The sequence below is a fragment of the Phascolarctos cinereus genome, unplaced genomic scaffold, assembly GCF_003287225.1.
Source record: "Phascolarctos cinereus isolate Bilbo 61053 unplaced genomic scaffold, phaCin_HiC Scaffold_4;HRSCAF=312, whole genome shotgun sequence".
NCBI lineage: Eukaryota > Metazoa > Chordata > Mammalia > Diprotodontia > Phascolarctidae > Phascolarctos > Phascolarctos cinereus.
In genome coordinates this window covers 699775459-699796093 of record NW_027555847.1, presented here as the reverse complement: position 1 = coordinate 699796093, position 20635 = coordinate 699775459, and the positions used below count along the sequence as shown (strand labels likewise).

The following is a 20635-nucleotide window of genomic DNA, read 5'->3' as shown; positions in this document are numbered from 1 at the left end:
CATAAAAGTTCTGCACGTGTTCCTGTTGTGAATGATTATGTTTTATTACATCAACTCCTAGATTACTACCTGGCCTCCTCAGTGCAATCAAAGATAACTCAAGAAAGATGGGCCTAAGCCATCCACACGAGATAACTGAATAAAGAATCTATTGCCCAGAATTTTGCATGCAGTTTGTGGAGCCCATGGAGTTAATTATAACAGTGGGCCTATCTTAGGAGCCTAAATGGACAATGAGCTGAGCTCATGGTGTAATAAAGGGAGATTGGGCTGTATCACAACAGGTAGATGTTTTGTGGAGATTAATGGCGAGACGTGGGCACTGAGAAAAATACTTGGTATCTAAAATACTAATACTGCCACCTAAAATTATCATAAATTTGGTTGCTCGTAACAGTATTAGTGAGTAGCTTTGGTTAGTAAGACACATCTGTACTAGTAAAAAACCAGTGGTGGAAGTGGTGATGAATTGCGAACTGTACTGGTAGATGGATTTTTTGATACTAATTAGGTGGCAGACATTTAAATATTGGTGTAATCTAAAGTATACTTTAATTCTTTAAGCATGAATAAATTTTCATTCCCCAAATATGGAGGAATAAACATAAGCAAGGTCTTTTTTTTTTTTTTGCTAGGCAATGGGGTTAAGTGACTTGTCCAGGGTACCACAGCTAGTAAGGATCAAGTGTCTGAGGTTGGATTTGAACTCAGGTTCTTCTGACTCCAGGGCCGGTGCTGTATCTACACTGTGCCACTTGGCTGCCCCAGCAAGGACTTTTAAAAAATTAAAATACTAATTTGTTTAAACTGGGCATTTTTGGATCTCTTTGTTTACTGATACAAAAGTGTTTTGCTAACCGCAGCTACTCACTATTACTGTTAAGAGCAGTGAAATTTATGATAATTTTAGGTCTGTTAACAAAATAGCTTGATTTCTAAACTGAGAAATTTTAAAAATTCATCTTATATAAAATAGCTTCTAGTGCTCTGTTATCTGAAGTAGCAATAAATTATATGTTTAGTGTTTTAAGAAGCCTAGGGAGATTAAAAACTTGATACCTTTAGTATTGTTGCAGAAGCGTCCCTATCTGTATTGAAGAAGATGATTTATTTTAAGATATAATAGCATAGGGAGATGCAGAATAGTTATTGGTATTTTCCAAACCAAGTGTTCATTTATTTGAAAAGAGAGCATTTTACCAAATAAGATTCTTTTTATTAGAATTAGAAATAAGAAAATCCTTATCCATCCTTTCATGCTAAAGGACGTTTTCATGTGCTTCATTTGGTGATCCTAGAAAAGATTACTCATACTACCAGTAAGTCTTCTGGGAGTTTTAAGATACAACCTTCCTACTTTCCTTCTTTGCCTCGTGGAGACAAGAGTTCGAAAGCTACCCCAACAGGCATCTAATAAAGATTCCCATCTACAACATATCCATCTAGTGATATTCTAGCTTGCAGACTTCCATTGAAGGTCCACCACCCTTCTAGTGGCTTTACTCCATTCCATTTCAATAAACAGAATGAGGGAATGTTTGTTAAGCCCCACCGTACTAGATAGTGAAGATAAAAAAATCACTTAGTCCTTGCCCTGTGGGAGCTAATATTCTGCTTGGACACATGGAGTATAAGAAGGAAGTATGACAGTGTATGTAGAAGTACAATTTGACGGCATAGGGAGTGATGAAAGGAAGAAGAGATCTAGAACCCTCTAGGACTGTTTGTGGAAGGAGAGAACATTTAAAGCTGGTTGTAATCTCAAAAAGATAAATGAAAGAGGTGACACCTGAGCAGAACTTTGGAGGGAGATTCTGAAAATCAGAAATGAAATGTCATCCATTCCAGGCATATGTTCTGTGAAAGCAGAAGTGGGAGAGAGCTTGTCAAGTTTAGGAAGCAGGAAGTAGTTGCTAGAAAATAGTGTGGAAGGAAAATTATATGAAATAAGGCTGGAAGTTTGGGTTGGAACCAGATGTTAGAAGATTTTAGGGAAATCTGAAGCCGAAGGCAGGAAAATAAATTAAACTAACTTTTATTGGTTAAGAGAGTGACTTCTTTTACACTTCTTTTTGATTGGACACCACCCTGAAGCTAATTTTCTAGGGATGTTGATAACCTATCTGAACTCATCCTCTTCAGTAAAGTAGCAGATACTGACCCATCCCCTCCCCATCCCAGTGATTCTGAACCCTTAGCTTTCATTTTGCGCATCCATTATTAATTGCCCACTGCTCATGGCCTTATTCCCATTCCCCTATACCTAGCCCCTTGAATGTCCTACTTTAAAGCTACCCCCTCTGGAATGCCTGCTCTGTAGACAATAAACTTGTTTCATCTTAAATCTTTTACTTTTTCCCTCTTCCTGTCTTCTGGTTCCCACTGAGACTTGACTCATTTCACCTCTGACTGGCTGGCTGAGGTGGTGGAGTTGCACTGCTCCTTGCTCCCTAATCATTACCACTACAGGTGGGGGGCGGTGAGAGAGAGTGAGGAGTAGAAGATGGCTCCTAGGTTGAAGCCCGAGGTACAGGGAAGACGGTGTTGCCCTCTACAGTAATAGGGAAGGTAAGAGGGAGGGAGGGTTTGTGTTTTGGAAATAGTGAGTTTGCAGTGTCTGCTGGACACCCAGTTGGAGATGCAAGATCGGAGGTCAGCAGAAATGTTAATGTGTTCTGAATGAACACAAAAACCGCAGGATAACTTTAAAGAACAGTTAGATAATACGCTTTGTAAAACCACGTAACCAAACATATAAACTGCAGTGCATCACAGTGCAGATAAGCTTGTGAGGATTACTGTCAGCACCTCTTTCTCCAGCCTTGAGCAATGTCCTCTGTGTGTGTGTGTATGTGTCCTGTTTGTTGTATGTGACCCTCTGTTTCCCAGGTCTGAACCTTCTCTCTAGCTGTTTCTGTGCCAGGAATCCTCCCCTTCATCTTTACTTTCTGGCTTTGTTGGATTCTATCCAGATTCAGCCCTCAGCCTACCTTCTGTCATTGGCCTTTCCCGGTCCCCATGTCCCTACCTCTTCTTTATTCCCTTGCCCCCCTCTCCTTTTTTTTAATAATTTAAAAAATTTTAAACTTAAATACGGAATGAGAAAAGAAAAAAAAAATGGCCATGTACACAGCAGACCATAAGAGAAGATTCAATATAAAACAATACATTTCCATTTCAAGAAAATCTACCTAATAAATACTACATATTGTTTTCAAAGTTGCCCAGCTTTTCTTTGCTTCCTTGTTGGTTTTCTTTTGTTCTCTGCTGTGCACTTTTTGCTTTATTTTTTTCCCTTCCCTCCTCCCCAACCCTAAAGAAGGTTACATTTAAGTGTCGACATATATACATGTATATGTTATTTAGTTCTTAAAGTAAAGGGACCTACCTGTGCCTTAAGAAAAATTATCAGTTATTTAGGTCTGAGCTTATTTGTATAAAAAGTGTTATATGTTCATATAGTTCCTGTGTCTGTTTGGCAAATATATGTTCAGGTATTTGATGCTGTCTAGGTATTTAAAATGATCTAAAACAGTATTGACTACTATTGCTGATACATAGTGTCGTTTTTCTGTTTTTCACTTTTGATTAAATGTCTTAACTTTAACTTTGTCTGAGAGCATATATACATAGATCACTATAAACACACATGCATGCATATATATCTCTATATATCTCTATCTCTATCTCTATCTCTATATCTGTGTGTGTACACTGATACAAAAAAGTGTAAGACCATGCTTTGCTTGTTTCCCCTGCCCTCTGTTTCTCTGAAGGTGGATAGCATCTTCTTTCATAGGTCCAAATCTTTCCATGTTTTTCTGGATCAACCAGCTTGTCATTTACTACACCATAGCAGTATTCCATCCTGGTTACATCCTATCTGAGAAATTGTCTGTGAAAGTTTTTTTCCCTAGTTTTCTGTATTCCTTCTATTCTTGGCTACATAGGTTTTATTTATACAAGAAACTTTTAATTCAAAATAATCAAAATTATCCTTTTTACACTTCAACAATACTCTCCTTTAGTTAACATTTTTTTTCCTGGTTTCTTTGAAGTTCTTGACCTTTTGCTCTTCCAAATGAACTTTGTTATTACTTTTTCTAACTCAGTAAAATAATTTTTTAGTAATTTAATTGAAATGATATTGAACAAATAGGTAAAATTGCCATTTAAAAATTATTGGCTTGTGAGCGATATTCTGTTATTTAGATCTCAGTTTATTTGTATAAGAAGTGTTTTATGTTCATATAGTTCCTGTGTTTTGGGCAGGTATATGCTTAGGTATTTTATACTATCTAGGTATTAAATGATCTTAAACAATATTGACTAATATTGCTGATACATAGTGTAGTTTCTGTGTTTTTCACTTTTGATTAAATGTTTTAACTTTAAATTTGTCCAGGATCAGATTACCATCTTTCTTTTTTTTTACATAATAAATTCTGTTCCTCCCCTTTATTTTATCTTTGTGCGTATCTCTCATTTTTATGTTTCCGGAAAGCAACATATTGTTGAATTCAGATTTTTAATCTGCTAACCATTTTTGTTTTATGGGTAAATTCATCCCGTTACATTCTAAGGGACAACTACTTGTACATTTTCCTCCTTCCTGTTTTTCCTCACCATGATTCTCACCTATTTACCTCATTTCTTTAACCCATTCCTGGTGAGAGTAAGATTCCAGCACTACCTGCCCTCTTCCTTACTAGCTTCTTCAGTATCAGTTTTTCCTTTTATGTCTCATTTATATGAGAAATACTCTTTTTTATCTCTCAACACAATTTTTTAAAGAATCATCCCATCATATTCAGCTCAGCCCAACTCTTTCTTTCAAACTACCCAAATGATGACGATCATAAGAGTACTGCTAATGTTTTTATATATGTGAAGTAGCAAATTTGACCTTATCGAGTTCCTTATAGTTGGTCTTTAATGTTTACCTTATATTTCTCCTGGATGCTGTATGTTGAATTTTCCCTGAAGTTCTGGAGTTTTTGTGACGAAAACCTGAAAGTCTTTGAGTTTGCTAAATGTCCATTATTTTCATTCAGGATTATACTTAACTTTGCTAGGTAAGTTACCCTTGGTCATAACCCCAGCTTTTTTATTCTAGGGACTATAGTATTCTAACACCTACAGTTCTTCAGTGTAATAGCTGCTAGGTCTCGTGTAATCCTTATTGTAGCTCCACAATGTTTAAATTGTTTGCTTCTTCTTGCTCTCAATATTTTCTCCTTAGGCTGGGAGCCTTGAAACTTGGCTATGATAATCTGTTAGTTGTCCTGAGATCTCTTTCTTGTGGTGATCAGTGGATTTTTTTTGTTTCTGCTTTGTCTTCTCATTCTATAACTTCAGGGCAGTTTTCCTTGATAATTTCTTATAATATTGTATCCAGATTCTTTTTTTAAAATTGTATTTTTCAGGTAATCCTGCTATTCTTAAAATGATTTCTTTTCGATCTATTCTCCAGATCAGTTCTTTTGCTGATGAGATTTCACTTTCCCTTCTATTTTTAAAAAATTACCTCCCATTTCACTGTGTTCTTTTGCATGTACATAATTTTGTGTATTGTTGCCCCCATTAGAACGTGAGCTCCTCGAGAGTGAGAACTATGTTGTTATCGTTGTCTCTATTGCTTAGCATAGGGCGTGGCACATGCAAGTGCTCAGTAATTGTTTTCTTGACTGCTGACTTTGTAGAGATGACTCTTGGATCTGTGCCAGCTAGTCAGAGAGACATCACACTCAGCTTGGGTCCAGCAGAACTTAGTATCCTTTCCCCTAATTCTCTCCATTTCTTGATTCTAAGTATCTTCCATCTAGAGCTAAAAGGGACCATCTAGGACAACCTTTTCTTTTTATTGATGAATAAACTTAGGCTCAGAGAGATTAAGTGACTTGCCCAAGGTCCCATGGGGAGCAGTTCTTATGGGAGCTCAGGCCACGGAGCTTTGTGTTCTTTGTTCTTCCAACTGCTCTAGCTGTGGGTTTCTCATTTTATGGAGGGAGCATTTCCAGGCCCCTGGCTTTGTCACATTGGAGACAAAGACATTTGCCACGTTTACCCGTCCCACTTCCTCATAACCAGTCCATTGCCAAGTCTCGTCCATTCACTTCTGTTTTATTGTTGCTTCTTCCTCTACGCCATCACCATCCTTGTTCTGGAAACTGTTCCGAGTCTCTTACCTCCTCAGTGTATCCTCCACACGATTGCAGATCTGACCAGGAGGTCCTCTGCTCAGGAAGCTTCAGCTCTTACCTCTAGAATCGGATTCATTTTCCTGGGTTGGGCGTTGAAAGCCGTTCTTGCTTCCTGCTGCCTGTTGTAAACTTTCTATAATTGGCTTAAACAGATTGTCTTTTTTTCCCATAGTTGTTCTTTTGAGCCTGTTTTTCTCCTTTCAGGAAGGATTTCCCTCCTCACCTCTTCTGTGAACCTGTAGTTTCTTTTACACAGTTCAGCTCATGTGCCCCCCTTCTTACCTGAAGCTTCTCTGATGATCTCGTGACTGCTTAAGAGTACTCTTCTCTCTGGAAATTGCATAATATTTCCTTTCTCGGGTAGATGTTGTTTCCTGTTCTCTTCCTCACCAATAAAAAGGAAGCTCCTTTGAGGGCAAGGACTATCGTTTATGTCTTTCTGTCCCCAGGACCTTTCACAGCCCCTGGAACCTGGTGGCCACTTAGTAAATACTTGATCAAGGAAGGAAACTCAAAGGGAGAATAAGTTGGTCCACTGCGCAAGACTACATTACCGTTTTCCCAAGAAGATGACCTCACGTGGTAGCTTAAGTAGGGAATAGCCAAATTATTCTTGGAGTGGAAGCTGTGATTTTGGTTTTCGTGTGCTAGATCTTGGAATTACAGACTTATGTTATCAAATGCCTGTTACCCTACTTCTAAATAGCTTTCCTTCTCTCCTTTTCAAGGGAGTAACTTTGCTTAGTTTAGATTTTGAGCAACATGACCACTGTTATTTCTAAAAGACTAAGCTTTGCTCACAGCTCTTTTAGTTTTTTGAGTCTGGAACAAAGTCTCACAGACATCATTTTACTTTTTCTAGAATTTTGGGTAATCATTATAATGTCTAGAATTTATATATATAGTGTTTTAAGGATTGCAAGAGCTTTACTTAAAATTATGTCATTGCTCCTCTCAATTTTGTGAGGTAGGTGCCATTCTTATTTTCATTTTACAGAAGAGGTAGCAAGATGCACTGGAAAGAGCTCTGGATTTGCAGCCAGGGTTTGAATCTTGAATCTTCACGGTAATAGGAGGTAACCTTCAGTTATAGAGGATCTATGATGAGAAATTGGGAGTGAACAGATAAGTCGGTTCATTTTGTATGCTGTCTTCAAATGGTTTCCAGATAATTTCTTAAAGTAACCTGTAACTCCGGGTGTATCATAGATGTCAGATAGTTGTTGTCTAATAGAATTTCATTTGGTAATTTTGTCTGTCTCAGGCCTAACCGAGAAACTTGACTGCCACATCTGTGGAGAACCCCAAAGCAGTTGTGAGATAATGGCATGCAGTTATGTCCCTGATGGGATCTTGTGTTAGTAGTGAAGTGCCAGTTAATCTAAGTCTCGGTACCCAAAGTTGATGAATGTGAATTTTCCCTGTGTCCTGAAGAGAAACTGATAAAGGCAACAGGAGGAAGAAGTAAAAGTAAAGATAAGTAGGATACAGAAAACAATTACATAATCCACTCCTTAATGGTTAAACTGTAGACTTTTAGTGTAGTCCCATTTTGTGAATTCATATTGAGGTTACTAGGAGTCTTTATAACTTTCTGGAGACTTTCTCCTTTGGAAACAGAGTAATTTGGAAGAAAAAAGAACAATGAACTAGCTATTAGAAGATCCTAGTTCAAGTTCTGGTTCTTCCATTTACTAGCTGTTTGATCCCAGCCAAGTACTTTTGCCTCCCTGGGCCTCAGTTTGCCCACATGGTAAATGAAAATTTGCATTAGATGATTTATATCACCGCTTCTAGCTTTCGTCTTATTTGATTCTTCTGTTTTAGTGATCTTTCTGTCTACTTGGTCTTTTGCTGCCTTCTCTTCCCATTCTGTAAATGTAGATGCTCCATACATGTTGGTTCTCAACTCAGTTCACTTTTTCACTCAGTTTAGTACCTCCCATAAACTCAGCTATAATTTTTGTGTTTTGTCCTTAAATCTGTGTATTTGGTGCTTCCCCCCCCCGATATGTTTCCATTCATATGGCACATCAAATTGAACTCTTATCTTCTCTGCTAGTACCTTTCTCCACCTCACTTTGAATATCTCTCTCTCTCTCTCTCTCTCTCTCTCTCTCTCTCTCTCTCTCTCTCTGTCATTCTTCTAGTTTACTCTGGCTGGAAGTCTTCATTTTTGATTCTTTTCTGGGTCCCTCAGATTCCATCAGTTTTTCTCTAGCCATGTTGCATCTCGCCCTTCCTCTCCATTCCCATTGTCAGTGTGCTGCTTCCACCTCATGCGTGTCTGTGTTGCCTCAGTGCAGGCTTTTGGTCAGGATCTCTTTTACTTCGTTAAATAGTCCTCTTCAAATTGTACCTCCAGAAGTGAACCTTGTACTGCACTTGTTGTCTGCGGATACCACCTTAAGCAGGTAACCATACTATTACCCAGCCAGATTTCTCAGTTTTACCAATGTCTTAAGAAATTTGGTTAAAAAAAAATCTGTGGCAAAATCGAATTATGTCTACCTTATTTCCATGAATTGACAATCTAGTAAATCTCTATTAAAAATAAAGGAAATGAGGTAATTTGTCAGTCAACACGTACTCAGCTCTTACTATGTGCCCTACACAATGCTGAGTTCTAAGAGTGCAAAGAAAGACAAAAACGGTCTGTGACTTTAAGGAGCTCACAATCTAATGGGGGCTGCAACATGTAAACAGCTATGTACATACAAGATAGATACAGGGAAAATTGGAGGTAATCTCAGAGAGAAGCCACTGGCATTGAGGGGGACGTGGAAGAGCTTCTTCTAGAAGGTGGCCAGGATAGGAGACCAGAAATTACCTGTTCTGCCCATGCCATTCATTGCCTAGGACCTTGTACCTCTTTCTATAAAATCATGATCTTTTTAAAAAAATTATGTTGTCCATATTTTTTTCTTATTCAATTTTATTTTCAGTTCCAAAATCCACACACCCCCACACCTCCAACCTTGAAAGGCAAATGCAATACCCATTATACATATAAAGTCATGCAAAACATTTCCTCTTTGGCAAGGCATATTTTTTTCAAAAGCCTCAGTTCATTCTGGGATTTACCGTTACTGATAACTGTTTTTTGTTTTGTTTGTTTTGTTTTTTAAATTTTTTTGCTTTTATGAATTTGGTGAACATTAAAAAATGCAAAAATTTCCTTATACAAAGAAGAGAAGTGTGTATGTGAAAACCATGAATCTGATTACCTATAGTTTGGTGTTTTTTTTTTTAAGTATGTTAGACTTAATATATTAGTTACAAAATTGATCTGGTTTGTCTCTGCCTTCTTTTGAGTGTGCTTTTTTCTGATTATTTTTTAATGTTTCGTTGATTCTCTTTTCTTGTTTTACTTCTCTTTTGGGTATCTCCTCCACTCTCTTTTTTGGTGTCACTGTAACTGTAGCTACACTTTTTTTTCCTGACTCTGATCCTTCCCCTCTGAAGATAAAATAAAGTTAAATTAAATTCAAATTTTTCTATTTTATTTTAATCAGCCAAAGATCTGTGTGGTATAGTGGTATTTCTGCCCCCCAGGAGAAAAACAAAACCTATTATAAACCTGGTAGTCAAATCTAAAATCCTACGTGCTATTCAGAATCCTTTACAATGTAACTTCCCAGTCCCTTTCTGGTCTTCTCACACCTTACTCTCCAATACATACTCTCAGGTCCAGTAACACTGACCTCCTGCCTATTCCATGTACAAGACACTGTATTTCCCTTTTGTGGGCATTCTTTCCTTATAGTTGGAACACTTCTCTTCTGCTTTTGAAGACCTCCATGTCTTCAAGTCCCAATTAAAATCCTACCTTATGTGGGAATTCTTTGCCAATCCCTAAGTCTAGACTAGTGCCTTCCCTCTATCAGTTATTCCCTGTTTATCTTGTACGTGGCTTGCTTGTACATTTTTAGTCACCTGAACAATTGATGAAAATGAATAATTAGCTAAGATGTAAAATGTTTTCTTCGTTACTGGCTAATGCCAAGTGCTGTATTAAGTGATAGATGTACTTAACATTCAGTTGCATATATTCCTTTTTTTTTAATACACAATATTTGTACAAAGTGTCACAGAAGTCTTTAAGTTAAAGCTTAAAAAAAGCACCAATACTTTTGGGACATACTGTCTATACACTAACCTTTGTAAGAAAGAAATCTCTTCAGATGTTGTAACTTTTATCTCTTCTGCCACTATCTCACAAAAACTGCTAGAACAGCTGATCAGTGTTGACATTCAGTTCATTAAAAAATTTGCCAGATAGAATAGTAACATAAATGGAAGATGAGTTTAAATTAGAAAACTACCTGCTACTGCAGTGAGAGGCAGTATAAAGTCTGTTTCTTCAGAGCATTTGTCACGGTCCATGGTGGTTTCACATTGGCGTGTAAAATGCCCATGCCCAGTGGATATATTTTTCAAACAACTTTACGTTTGCTGTGTAAGAAAGGCAGGGAAGAAGGGAACAAACGTTTTTTAAGTACCTGTGCTGTGCCAGGCACTGTGAAGTGCTTCACAAATATTCTCTCATTTGATCCTCGCAGCAACTCTGAAAGGTGGGTATTGTTATTATCCCAGTTTTGCAGTTGGTGAAACTGTGGCAAACACAAGTTAAATGACTTTCCCAGGACCACACACAGAGTAAGGCTCTGAGGCTGGATTTGAACTAAAATCTTTCCGACTCCAGGCACAGTGTATCTATCCATCGTACCACCCGTCTGTGATTATAATAGCTCTATCATGTAATTACACAGCTGGTGCATTAAGATTATAGGGTGTCTGGAAAGGAGTATGCCAGTGAGAGTGTGCACGTGCCTCTTACCACTGGGAGCATATTTGTGCAGGAAGGTTGAACCTTATTGGTGGTTTGGAAACAATTTGATGACAAGTTGAAAAAGTGCAACAGTAGGCTGTGCTTTAGAGTGGAACGTAATGGCTGCACGGCGATGAAAATTGTTGTGAGTGTGATCACGATGGTTTCACACGGATTCAGAAACAGACTTAGAATGCTTCAGATGTGCTTGTTACCAGGAAAGGTGAAAACCCTTTCGACCACTGGGAGGACATGTGAAGCACTAAGTGGGAGCCACTGCCATAGCTCACTGGACTCACTGAGTTTACAATTGGCTAAAACCTCAGAACGTTTTCAGCTGAATTGTTGTGTCATCTCAAACTTGAAAAGTAGAGTTTGGAGGAACTACATCTAAAATTTATATTTATTCATATTGAAGTTAATTTCTTAATGTAAATAACTTTTAGGAGAGTTTTTCAAGTCTTTTTTAAAATTCCTGATTTGGCAGTTTACTGTATCTTATGTCTCTTCTGTCTCAGCTCCCTCTGCAGTTTGATAAGCATTTCATCCATGGTGACTTCATCTGAGTCGTTGAAGTGGCCTCCAGCAACGTTTTTTGTTTCGGTCTTTTGGTTAGTTGTTTTTCCCCCATCAGAATTGTCACTGTTGAAGTAGGTCAGTAGTTCAGCTTCTGGTTATCGGGCAGAGGTTGTCCGTTTGGGATACCTGTTATTAAATTAATGTTCCTGGATGGCTTAAAGATTGTGAGTATCATACCCTCTGTGTACTTTATGGTCCTTGTGAAAAGCCTGAGGGCCATTATAGAACTTAACTTTCTTCCCTGGGTTTATGTGGTCAAATGATTCTTTGGGCTTTTATGAACTGTCCCCTTCAAGCTCACTCATGCTCTCGCTAGGATTTTATTTGAAGACTTCTGGCATGTTGAAACCTGCTAAAACTTGCACTTAGTTGGTCTAGTTTTGGGGACCCAAGGCCACTTCCATGCCATCATCAGGTGTTAGAATAGGACTTTGTGGGGGATTATAAATAAATACATTCATGGTAGCCTTTGAATTTATTCTATTTTCAGTAGTTTTTTGTAGAAACTTTTTAGGATTCCCCTTTAGGAACCTTTGACTAAAGATGGACTTGAATTTAGTGTTTTAGTCCTTTCCCTGAAGAACTGCCTGTAGGTTGAATTAGCTCTTTACTAAAGGTAAAAGGACCCCTGTCAACCCATGTAAGTTTTTTTCAAAGAATGTTTTCATTGTCTATGGTGGGTCGCTCAAAATTAAAGAATAAATACTTCTTTGGCAATTTTTTTAAACAAATATTATGTATAACCTTACTTACAGCTGAATTGCAAAACTTTGAAGTGCACGAATGCATTCTGAATGTAGTCAAGAACCTGATCTTTCTTTGTTCTCTAAATAACAAGCAGTCCCAAGCTACCGCGTGTAACATCCAAAAGTTCTAAAATTTCATTTGTAAGTTTATTAGGGGTTCAGTTTTCCTAATGAAATAATGTTGTAAATGGACATTAGCTATGTAGGCTAGCCCACAACATTTTTTTGAGCATGTAATTAGTTGAAATACTATATATTTGCAATGAAAAGGTATAGAAAACAATATTGTATGATGTTAGCAATTAAGCAAAACAAATTGAATTCATTTTAAATTTATGTGTAAGGCCGTTGTGTGGCAAAAATCAGCTCTCTTTACAAATGATGATGGTGCAGGGCACAAAAAAGGGAGAGAAAGAAATTACCTTGAAAGTCACAGGGCAGACATTGGAAAAGTGGTGGGAATGTATTCGAAAGGAGATATTGGTGAGGAAGTGGTTTTCTGAGATCAAATTTATGAAGCTGAAATTTGTAAAATATAGAGAAAAGGAGGTGGTGAGGAAATGTAATCTTCTGAAGGGGGAGAGATGGTGGCTAATTTTCTCCTGCCAGCCACAGAATGGAACCCTTGGCTCAGGATACCTGGATTGCTGCCCCTTGGATTCTGGGGTATAGATATGAGGAGGGGAGGAGAAGGGAGAGTCCCTGTGGAGCCTTATATGTCCCTATGGGATGTTTGTGAGTTGGGTGTTTGACAGCAAAGGCTTTCTGTAGTTTGAGATATAGACACACACACACACACACACACACACACACACACACACACACACAACACTATGTATGTGTTGAGACAAGCTTACTGAGGACTGAAGAATTAAGTCTTACTTGACTCTTTATCTGATTATTTTAATTTTTTTTCTCTTTCTGTATCTGTAGTTCCTTCAGAAACAGGTAACTTTTTTTTTTTAGCAGTCTGTATTGTTACTGCATCTTGCTGTCATAATGCTCGTTTCTCACTCCACTGTGTAATGGAAATTAATATACTTGGCTTGTGTATTATGGCACTATAAAAATCTGCATGCAAATTTCCACTGTCCTGTTGAGAATACTTCACTGCCAACTGATTTCCTTGCTGTTCAGTTATAATATCTCAAATGTAATAACAGAATAATACATATTGCCACGCTGCACAGTATTAGAGTATTTGTTCAAGGGTATTTACAAATTATCTGGATGATAGTACAGAACGAGGTATGTAAGACTTGGTCAGCCTCTCCTACCTAAATAAGGGATAGGATGGAATAATACGATAATGTTCAAATTCTATGGTTGGAATGCTAGGATCTTAACCAGGTCATAGCATTAATTGCCAGGTGGCACAGTAGCCCTACAAATAAAGGTTTTCTCCAGAGTCCAACAGATAATAGTAGTTTCATCTTGCTTCAGTTTTCTGCCTTTATGTATTGTTTTTCCTAAAGCTCATCTTTAAAGTGAGACTTTAATTCTGGTCGAAACACTTAATGATGTGAAAACTAATTTCACCTTGTACTTTTATGTATTTATTAAACTTTCTCCTTCCATTATTGTCTGTTTCTTGAACATTCAATGAAGTTAATATATAACTGTTCACACTTAAATAATTATTTTAACAGGATAGTGTCACAAAATCTCAGATTAATGATGAAAATGATGGACTGAGCAAAACAAAATAAGTTGGCAGGATGTGTCTCTTATTAGAAATCAAATCATGGTCTGCCAAATCACTATAGGGTTGAAAAATTGTGGCTAAGTGGACTTTCTAATAGGTGATTTTTCATGTTGGCTCCAGTTGTGAAGTCTCCCTTTAATTTTTTTTTTCCAGTGAGAATTATGCCCATGTAAGCAATTTAAAGCTCTTTTTCTTTTATATATCAAACTTAGGATTTGAGGACAGCTTGTTGTGGTCTTGACCCTTTCCCAGACACAAAGGAGTTATTTTATAGAATTCAGGGCATCTTTGTTTCTGCACATGTGCACTCTCTAAAAGAAAGGAAAGGACTGCTCAGTTTAAAAAAATGTATTTTTTCACTTGCCATTTGCAGCTCTTTTCACATGACTTTTAGTTTCCTGGATCCAAAAGCATAACATCTTTGATATTGAATACTTAATCTATAATGCCTTAGTTTTTTTTTTCATTTGTAAGTTTTTAACAACTGGTGTAAATAGTACATTAATGTGAATTTGAAGATACAAATTGATCATCTAATTACTAAATCTAGTTTTGGTATGGTTAGATGGAGATTTATTTGATTTCCCTTTTATTTTTTATTTGAGAATTTGGGTAGGAATTTAAATTCCTTTTGAGGAGAAGATTGCACAAAACTTCACATTCTAAAAGCACACAAGATGAATTTCATTATTTAAAGGATACTCAAAAAGAAATATTAATGTTGTGTTACAGCAAATCATCTAAAAACAAGGAGCTTTCAGTAAATACCTACTGTGTGAAATACACTACTACTGTGCTAAACACTAGAAGTTTTGAATCTACATAGTTTTTGTGAGGTATGCTTGATTTGGAACTGAAAGGAAGAGTAGAAGTCAGAGAGTCCAACCTCCTCTTTACACATGAGGAAACAGAAGCATAAAAAGGTTAAAGTACTTACCTGGGGTCACATAGCTTGTCTAAGGCCGGGTCTGGGCCCAGAGCGCCCTGTTTCCAGCTCCATCCTGCTGTGGCTTGTGACGAGATGAGCCCTTTAGCCCCCTTTTGATCTTATGAACCCACTTCTCTAAGGCAAATAGATAACTAATCTAAGGAGGCAGTCTTGATTGACTAAACTACTGGCTTTTTATCTGATTCAAATTCCCTCTTTATTAGAAATTCTCCTTTGAATTCTTTTAGGTGCTGGGATTGAGAGGGAAAAGCTCTTCACATTGTAGGTGATTATCATCCCTACCACCCACATACAGCTTTTTGTAGTTTTGAAGTGAGTTTGAGTGAGAGCAGCTGGCGTAGATGCCGTGGCCCTATCGTTTCCATGTTTTTTTGGCCCGGGCTCTCCGAAGTACAGCTGCTAGGGGATGGTTTGTTCCTAGTAGGTCCAAAGTAGTTGTACTTTTTCTTTTATTTCCTTATTTGGAAGAGGGTGTCTAGGTTCAATTATAATACTGTTCTCTGTGACATGTGCTGGCAGATTCCAGGAGTGGAGATAGCAGTGTCTGGCAAATTTGTTACGTCCACACTTGGACTAACTGGGCTAGTGTTGTGAGCTGACATTTCTCCACCAGAGGGCATACCTTGATTGAATTGCAAGCTAGGTATTTTGTCATAGGATCATAACAATGTAGAGCTAGAAAAGAACTCAGAGGTCATCTCATTCTTTCATTTATAGATGGCAAATGTAGAAGATTTGCCTAAGGTCACGTAACTGGTAGATTTGAACCCCTAACTCTTAATTCCTGCTTGGTTTCTGCGTTCCAGCTAGTTCAACCCATACATGAAAGGAGTCTCCATTAATATACCCAACATGCAGTTAGTCAGCCTTTGTTTGAAGACTCCCTGGGAGTAAGAGAGTGCTGCTTTTTCCTTATTGGAATTTATGATTGTTGCAGTGGCCTTCTACACACAGAGTAGTTTTACAGACACCTGGATTTTGTTCTGTTTAAGATACTTTATTTGTCCCATTGACCAAAGTAGCTGTCCCTAGCATATGGAGCTTCTGGATTTGGAGAATAAAGTCTGAGTGTTTTTGGCCATAGATAATATAAATGTATACATAATGGATTTGTGAAGCAAAAGATTCCTTTGTTATAGACAGTATCTTTTTGTCACTTCAAAAATCTAAAATAATTTGACTGTAGCAGCAAAAAATATAATATCACTTGTCCTCAAATTGTATTGGTTTGAAATTAATCTCTAATAGCCATACAGAGTGATGTGCAATTTTCATTGAGCCATACCTGAATTGATTGAATCTTAAAACATCCTTATTGTGAATATTGTGTTGGCAAATCTAAAGTTGATTTTCAGGCTTTATAACAGTGCACTTATTTAGTGGTCTTGTAACTTGTAAATATTCTTTGCAATTAATCACCTGATTTAGTGACCTTTCAGTTAAAACCTTTTACAGATGCTTTTACTGATTCAGCTATCAGTGCTAAAGTAAATGGTGAACACAAAGAGAAGGACCTTGAACCATGGGATGGAGGTGAAACTGCCACCACTGAAGAGTTTGAGGCTTTAGAGACTGATGTTGTAAGTAACATTTGCAGTTCAGTTCATTAATTGTGTGGTTATGGGTAGGCACTCGGCTAAGTGTTATAATGCTAGATTTAAGAAATCAGGTCATTGTACATGTGATTATCTTGTGTAGCCTTAGTTTTTTAGGAGAATTAATTGAAGGGAATTTCTTTAAAGTTGAGTAGTTATGTAAATAACATTTCTCAATGCAAAAAGTTGCTAATACGAGAATTCTGTACAATTTTTAAAAAAATGATCTCATAGGAATAAGATTAATTCCTAATGAATTATATTTGTGATTCAAGATTACAAATAGCTTCTTAATTCATATTAGTAGGTGAAGAAGATAAATGCAATACACTTAGGCAGTCTGGGTTATACCTGGTTTCACTATCTGAAAAAAAATAAGTTTTATAGAGTCAATGATGTTTCCTATGAATGTTTCCTTTGTGATGATAATAGCTTGCGTTTAAGGAGCTAAACATCTCTGATGTTGAGAAGGAAATGAGCACATTACTCCTTTTCTCTGTGTGTGCTCTTTGTTATTTCTGGCTAAAACACTAATCATACAATGGTTACCCCCTTTTGGTGAGGGGTGAAGGGCCTTCTTCTTAGCTGGACTGACTGTCAGATGCCATTTTTTCTAGTCCTGGTTTTTGCAGCCCATCCAACTGTATAAAGACTGCCAGAGCTTGCAGGGTCACCTCCATGCAACTCAAGGGCTACAGGAGTACGCTGGAAGGGTCTGATTTCAATGGTGCCCTCCTTGCATCCCTGAGGATATGTTTTTTAGGAGTTGCTATGACTAAAAAAATTCCATATGTGGTAGCTAGTCCCTGTGTTTAACCCATCTCTCCAGTTGGGCCAGTGCTTGGATGATGGACATGTTCTGTTACTGGACTAGTGCTCTAATCTTGTTTAGCTTCAAACAATCTGGACAAACCCAACCATAGTCACCTCCATGTTAACACTTAATATTGGACCGAGAGGTTAGCTTTTTACCTCCTATTTTTTAACTAAGTGATCTTAGCCTACATCAATACCACATGCTTAGGAAAGGTACATCAGAACTATATAGTCGTGTTACCATTTTATATATCAGATTTATATATCAGTATAGAAATACTGAACTGTTTGTGAAAAATTAATGTCTTGACAAAAAACCAGTATTCTTACTAGAACACCTAGCCAATAATAAATGAAGTATCTTTAATTATCTTGAGGTGATACTTTTGGGCACGAGACTGGGTGTGGCAACTTTAGTCCCTTAGGGATGTGTATTGTTGCTAGTATTGAAGAAACTAATCTAGGAAACAGTATATTTTAACTTGCACCAACATCAGTCTCATTTAATTGATTCAATTCAAAAAAACATTTATTAAACTCTTACAAAGGGCAAGTGACTGTGCTAGATCCTCCTGGTGATAAAAAGATCTGACAGCAAGAAGCAGTCCCTGCCTTCAAGCAGTTTTCATTGTGCCTGAGCTTATCAGTTAGGCAGGTGTCATGGTCAGAGCTCTGCCTTAGGAAGATCGATTTGACAGCTGAGTGGAGGGTAGACTAGATTGGGGCAAGACTTGAGACAGGGAGACCCATCAGCAGGCTGTGCAGTAACACAGGTGTGATGAGGGCCCACACCAGGAGAGTGGCAGTGTTAGAGGAGAGAAGGAAGCGGAACTAAGGGATGTAATGAAAGTAAAAAGTAATAGGCCTTGGAAACTGATTGGAAAAGGGTGAGATAGAATGAGAAGTTGAGGATGATGCCTGGATTGTGAGCCTGGGAGATAGTTTGGAAGTTAGGAAGAGAGGAGGAGGGTTGGGGCGGGGGAGAAATAATGAGTTCATTTGGGGGCATGTTGAATGTAAGGTATCTATGGTACATCTAGTTCAAGGTGCCCAGTAAGCAGCTGAAGACGTGAGACTTGTGGGCAGGAGAGAGTTTAGGACTGGACTAATAGAACTGAAAATCATCTGCATAGCAATGATAATTGGATCCCTGACAATTGATGAGATTACCTTGTGAAATAGCATATAGGGAGAAGAGGACTCAGTTAAATCCTTAAGGGAAATCCACTATTTGTGGGTGCAGTGTAGAAGAAGATCCAGCAAAAGAAACTGAGAAGGAATGGTTAGACAGGTAGGAGGGGAACCTAGAGAGATAAGATGGTGCTCATCATCCATTGCTCAGATTTGGTATGAAGAGAGTGGTGATAGGATACAGGAGCAGTTGACTCAGAGAGGGGGATGGTGTACCATTGAATTAGTTCACCAGGTGGTAAAGATGGGAACAAAGGAGGAGAGTGTAGCCAGTGCAGGGGGAACTGATGTGGGGAAAAACTGCAGGTTTGAGGTACTGGAAATCACTGTGATGATGAGCAGGGTTTGCTGGTGCAAGGCAGAGGGAGGTAGAATGACAATAGATTATGATCAGATGAAGACAGCAAGAAATGAGTGAAGATTTGTGTGACATAGTCATACGTGGTATGGTGACATGGAGTTTTATGGATATTAACTTGTTAGCTTTGTAGAGAGTCAGTTGGAGAGGAGAAGAAACTAGATGTAAGGAGATCAGTTAATAAAAATGGGGGGTGATATTTTCATAGGATAGTTTTTAATTACATGCCCTTTTTAAATTGTCTGCTGTCCTTGGTTCTGAGCAACAATCTTTTAGAACTTTAATGGTCCACATAGCATAGTTTGTTGAATGGTACATGTATGTCATAGTGAATGGCCGAAGGGCCCTCGTTAAGTCTCTTTGTGTTATGGAAGGGACATGATATCTGAGACCAAAGGGTAAGATTGCACAGATTAAGGCATGTATTTTCATGTAGAGAAGGTTCCTCAGCCACCACTGACTGTCATCCTCTGGTGAGGGTGGCACTAAGTGGGAAGTCTACCTCCTGATCTTTCTACAGATACAAGAACAACAAGTTATCAATTTTACCAATTGAATTATTAAGGAAATTATGTCTTTGAGGATACTCATAAGCATTATGATGACTGCCTTATTAAGTTTATTCAATATTTCTGAAATGAGAGTTCTACTAGTCAGCAAGCATTTATTGCCTACTATATGCCCGCTACTGTGCTAAGCTTTGGGGATACAGAGAGTGGTAAATGACAGTTCCTGTTCTTACTGAACCCGTAATCTAATGAGGCAACAAGGAAACAAATGTGTACCATCAAGCTATCTACAGGATAAATAGGAAGCAATTGATAGAGAGAAGACACTAGACTTAAGAGGGGTTCTTATAGAAGGCAGGATTTTAGCTGGGACTTGAAGGAAGCTAGGGAGGCCAGGAGGGAGAACATTCCAGGTATGGGAAAGAGCCAGACAAAATGCTAGGAGCCAAGAGATGGAGTGTCTTATTTGTGGAACAGCCAGGAAGCCATTGTCTCTGGATCAAAGAGTATGTTGTGGGGAGGAAGGTGTGGGAAGGCTGGAGAGGTAGGAGGGGGCTAGGTTATGAAGGGATTTGAATGCCAAACAATTTTTTATTTGATCCTGGAGGTGATAGGGAGCCACTGGAATTTATTGATTAGGAGAGTGATGTGTTTGAAGCTGTGCTTTAGAAAAATTATTTTAGTGGCTGAATTGGATTCAGGGATTGGAGTGGGGAAAGACTAGAGACCATTAGATTATTAGAATAATTGAGATGTGAAGTGACTGCAGCCTGTACTGGGGGTGGCCCTGTCAGAGGAGAGAAAGGTGTATTGGAGAGATGGTATGAAGGTGAAAGTGATAAACATTGACAGCACATTGTGTATGGAGGATGACAGATAGTGAGGAGTCCAGAATGACTTCTTAGATTGTGAGCCTGAGGGACTGGGAGGACTGTGATGGTCTCTATGTAATAGGGAAGTTTGGAAGGGTAAGAGTCACCGGGAAGAAAGATAATTTATGAAGTACGTTTGGATGTGTTTAACATGTCTGCTGGACATCCAGTTTGTACAGGCACTTGGAGGTCAGCGAGAGAGATTGGGGCGGCATAAAGAGATTTGAGAGTTATCAGCATGGCTTAGTAGAGCTCAGTTAAAGCAACTTAAAATTTTGGAA

At 38.1% G+C, this 20635-nt stretch overlaps 1 protein-coding gene across 6 annotated transcripts in view; it reads left to right on the top strand.

The window, feature by feature from the left end:
• The window catches only part of ATXN2 (ataxin 2), a 110682-nt gene that overhangs the window by 42898 nt on the left and 47149 nt on the right, over nt 1-20635 (top strand). For all 6 annotated transcript variants that reach the window (XM_020970180.2, XM_020970179.2, XM_078154308.1 and 3 more), the window contains exon 6: nt 16469-16593. In XM_020970180.2, coding sequence (XP_020825839.1) covers nt 16469-16593 — 125 coding nt within the window. The remainder of the gene's footprint in view (nt 1-16468; nt 16594-20635) is intronic.